General features: G+C 53.9%; 2 protein-coding genes across 2 annotated transcripts in view; one reads left to right on the top strand and one right to left on the bottom strand.

The window, feature by feature from the left end:
* Nucleotides 1-4,605, bottom strand: part of NTRK1 (neurotrophic receptor tyrosine kinase 1) — a 36,885-nt gene that overhangs the window by 22,834 nt on the left and 9,446 nt on the right. The gene's annotated exons all lie outside the window — the stretch shown is intronic.
* The window catches only part of INSRR (insulin receptor related receptor), a 15,792-nt gene that overhangs the window by 578 nt on the left and 10,609 nt on the right, over nucleotides 1-4,605 (top strand). Inside the window, exon 2 of the mRNA XM_007457868.1 lies at nucleotides 3,354-3,905. Coding sequence (XP_007457930.1) covers nucleotides 3,354-3,905 — 552 coding nt within the window. The remainder of the gene's footprint in view (nucleotides 1-3,353; nucleotides 3,906-4,605) is intronic.

A 4,605-nucleotide genomic window follows, 5' to 3' on the forward strand; every position in this document is an offset into this window, starting at 1 on the left:
GCTTATGAAAAGTGATCCCAGTAAAGCCTGAATGAGAGTCAAAATGAGGGGATTAGTCTTAGAGGTCTTTTCTAGAGCCACTGAATGGGAAAGGGGCCAGGATGGGAAGGGGAGCTGAAAACTAGGCACCATTAAGTAACTGAACCCATTGTGCAGACAGGAAACTGAAGCTCAGAGAATCGAGAGATCAAGCTAGACTGGGGTCCTGAGCTCCTGCCTCCAGGTTCCGTCCCATGTCCCCCACTTTGAGGGCCCGTCCGCTGGGGTAGGGAGCTTCTTTTAATTAGTCCCCAGGCTAAACACTTCCCATGTGTAGGGTTTTGGGGGTTGGGACCATGTAGACGAAGTGGCCCTCAGGAGGGTGCTGGGGGCTTGGCAGGGAGAGGAAAAAGTGCTGAGAGTGGAAGATTCAAAGGTGGAAGGATGAAGAGATGTCCCTTTCCCCACACCCACCATTCCCTTCCAGACCGAGGAAACTCAGGAATCCAGTTCTCTGTGCCTGCCTGAAGGGTCCCATGATGCCCTCAGACTGGGACTTCCAGGGGCAGAGCAGAGTCTCCCCTTCCTGCAGAGACAGAGGAGTGATGTGAATGGGTTGGGGCAGGGGGTCCCCTGAAGAGTGCTAGTCACAGAGGCACTGTATGCAAGGCATAGCCCCACCCCTGCACCCCTCCCCTCCTCCACCCCTCCCCCTCCTCCACTACTGTGCCAGGCCAGGGCATAGCAAATGCCAGCCAGGAGCACAGTTGTCAGGACAGGAGCACGGCCCTGGGGGCAGGGTGTGGGGGAGGGTGGTGTTTGGTCAGGGGATCCAGATGTCCCATTCCCAGTGCAGCTCCGCACACCACCATGTCCTGAAGGGAGGCAGGCAGGGGTTAAGCTGTGAAGGTCGTAGATTTGTTTTTCCAAATGACTCCCATCAGGGGAGCCCTAGAGAGGCTGGGGCATGATGGGAAGTGGCATGTGGGCTCCTGAGAGAACCCCCCATCTGCCTGCAGAGCCTGATTGGCCTTTGCCTGGAGGGACTAGAAGTGTTTTCTCATTCTCCCTGTGTGTGTGCATGTGTACCTGCAGGTGCTCAGACACACACACACACACACACACACACACACACACAGTTGCTGGGTAGAGCCAAGCACAGGGACCATTAATGACAACAGGGAGAAGATGTGAAGTAAGCCCCAGGGAGCCAGCCTAGCCTGGCCACCCACTTTTCACCATCAGGGGATGGGCCTGGGTATGTATGATGGGTGCCTTGTTGCTTGAGGGCTGGGTAGGAAGGGAGGGAGTGGGGGCTGGAGAGGTTAGCAGGACTTGAATGGCAAGCTGAAGGATTCAGACCTGAATCTTCCTGAGTGGGGACCATAGAAGGTATCCTTGGGAGAAGTGAGTGCAGGGACCAGGTATCCAGCCCATTAGGAGAATGGTCCTACGTGCCTTGGGGAAAGAAAGAAAAGGGGGGCTGGGGCCCTGCGATCCAGAGAAGCCAGACACACCCAGGTCCCCCAGGGAGGATTGGACTTGGGATCCAGATGTCCATCGATTCAACCCACAACCCCTGAGTGCCCAGTGGTTCCTGCCCTGAACTGGGCACCATGTGGGGATGCTGACTAACAACGGTCCCACCCTCAGCAGCCTCCCTCCTTGGAGGGGGTGACAGACAGACAGAAAGCAATGTTGGGGCAATACCCCAGGTGTTCTGGTGTGGGTGCTGGGCTAAGTGCAGCTGAGCCTGAAGTGATTAACTCAGAGGGTCAGGGAAGGTGGGGGCTTGACCTGAGGCTTTCAGGGCAAGAACTGAGGGTGTTGGCAGGCCAAGGAACTCTTCTGAGGCTGGAGGCATTAGCGGGGCCCAGTTTATCAACACCCTGGAATGTCAGGCTGAGGAATTTAAAATTGAACTTTTGGCAATGGGAGCCACGGAATGTCCCTTCGAGAGTAAACAGTTGCAGGGACCAGGCATCTAGCTTTCTCAGGCCTGGGAGAGAAGTGGAGTGTCTGAAGCTCAGACTACTGCTGCCCAGTCACAGATTTCATTCATTCATTCCTTCATCAAATATTTATTGAGCACCAATTTCATGCCAGGCACTATACCAGGCACCAAGGATACAGCAATGAATTACACAATGATCCCTGCCCTTCTGGAGCTTACAATAAACAAAATAAATAAGTAAATTGTATATTAGCCAGTGTTAAGCATTTGGAGAAAAATTAAGTAGGAAGGGGAGTGGGACTTCCCTGGTGGTACAGTGGTTAAGAATCTGCCTGCCAATGCAGGGGACACGGGCTCGAGCCCTAGTCCGGGAGGATCCCACATGGCGCAGAGCAACTAAGCCAGTGTGCCACAACTACTGAGCCTGCGCTCTAGAGCCCGCGAGCCACAACTGTTGAGCCCACGTGACACAACTCCTGAAGTCTGCGTGCCTAGAGCCCATGCTCCACAACAAGAGAAGCCACCACAATGAGAAGCCCATGCACCGCCAGAAGAGAAGCCCCCGCTCACCACAACTAGAGAAAGCCCACGCAGCAGCAAAGACCCAACACAGCCAAAAATAAATAAATAAATATATTTTTTTATTAAAAAAAAAGTAGGAAGGGGAGTAGGGAGTGTTACCATATTAAATAGGATGGTCAGAGAAGTCCTCATTGAGAAGGTGACATCTGAGCAAAGACTTAAGAGAGGTGAGGGAGCCATTGAGAGGGAAGAGTGTTCTAGCCAGAGGGAACAGAAAGTGCAAAGACCCCAAGGCAGAAGCTTGGCTAGCTTGTTTGAGGAACAGCAACGTGGCCAGTGTGTCTGAAGAAGAGAGAGAAAGCGGGTGAAGTTGGAGAGTTGCAGGGGCCCTGTAGGCTGCGGTAGGGACTATGGCTTTTCATCAGCTAGATGAAAGCCATTGGGGAGTTTTGAGCAGTGGAGGAAAGCGATCCAACTTGTGCGTTGTGTTTCCACTCTGGCTATAGAGTGGAGGATAGAAGAAAGAGGGGACAGGGTGGAGGTGAGGAGACTATTTAGGAAGCTATTGCTGTAAAGCCAGGAGAAGATGATGGTGAAAGCAGTTCAGGTGGCTCTGGATACATTTTAAAGGTAGAGCCCACAGAGTATAGGGGTTAGACAAGGAAAGGAATCATGGAGGCTTTGGCTTTGGAGTCTGACTGCAAGAATGAAGTTGCAATCAACTGAGAAGGGGATGTGAGTTTGGGAGGGAAGTTCAGGAGCTCACTTTTGCCCATGTTGACTCATCTGGTGGGGATCCTCCAAGCTGCCAATGAGGCCTCTGAGGCCCGGGGAGGAGGTCACGCATGGGGTTCTTGGCCCAAACGGTACTGAGGGCTACCTGCACTTGTACCCACAGTGTGCCCCAGTCTGGACATCCGCTCAGAGGTGGCAGAGCTGCGTCGGCTGGAAAACTGCAGCGTGGTGGAGGGCCACCTGCAGATCCTACTCATGTTCACAGCCACCGGCGAGGACTTCCATGGCCTCAGCTTCCCACGCCTCACTCAGGTCACCGACTACCTGCTGCTCTTCCGTGTCTATGGCCTGGAGAGCCTGCGTGACCTCTTCCCCAACCTAGCGGTCATCCGCGGTGCCCGCCTCTTCCTGGGCTACGCGCTGGTCATCTTCGAGATGCCGCACCTGCGGGACGTGGGGCTGCCAGCGCTGGGGGCCGTGCTGAGTGGGGCCGTGCGCGTGGAGAAGAACCAGGAGCTCTGCCACCTCTCCACCATTGACTGGGGCCTGCTGCAGCCTTCACCTGGCGCCAACCACATTGTGGGCAACAAGCTGGGCGAGGAGTGTGCCAACGTGTGCCCTGGCATGCTGGGCGCCACTGGCGAGCCCTGTGCCAGGACCACCTTCAGCGGGCACACCGACTACAGGTGCTGGACCTCCAGCCACTGCCAGAGAGGTGGGCACTCGCACAGTACACGACTAGGGGGCACAGAGGGGGCAGGGTCAAATGGGGCTGGCTGGCCATAAGATGGTATGGGTAAGTACTTTGCCGACACTATTTATTTTAATCCTCACTCATCGTATGAGGGAGGTGCTGTTGCTATTCCAGTTTTGCAGATGAGGAAACTGAGGCTCAGAAAAGTTAAACAACTGATGTAGCATAAGGCAGTCAAGGGGTGGGCACAAGACAGCATCAGGTAGCTATGGAGAGACAGTAAAAGATAGGTACAAGTTGGACATGGTGAGGAGGGGAAGGGTGGCATGAATGGATACAAGGCAGCTGCACAAGCAGCAGTGTGGGGCAGTGGACAAGAGCAAAGCCGACTGGCCTGTGTTTGAATCTCAGCTCTACTACTTACCAGCTATGTTTATTTAGCTAATCTGTGCCTCAGTTTCCTCATCTGTAAAACGATCAGAGCATTGTGATGAAGAATGAGCTCTTCTGTAAAACATTAGAGCAGTGCCTGGGCCATGTTAGCCGTTCTATGCTTCTGATAAAAATGGCCACAGCACAGGCTGGCAGTATTGAAATGGGAAGGTTGGGAGCTGGGTGGAAGGAGAAAGGAGGAGGTGACAGATGAATGACAGGGCAGGTGAGGACAAATAATGTGACGTGGGATCTCCTTTAGGAGGTAAGGTGCATGGAGGGGAAAGAG

The sequence above is a fragment of the Lipotes vexillifer genome, unplaced genomic scaffold (genome assembly GCF_000442215.2).
Source record: "Lipotes vexillifer unplaced genomic scaffold, Lipotes_vexillifer_v1.1 scaffold238, whole genome shotgun sequence".
Lineage (NCBI taxonomy): Eukaryota > Metazoa > Chordata > Mammalia > Artiodactyla > Lipotidae > Lipotes > Lipotes vexillifer.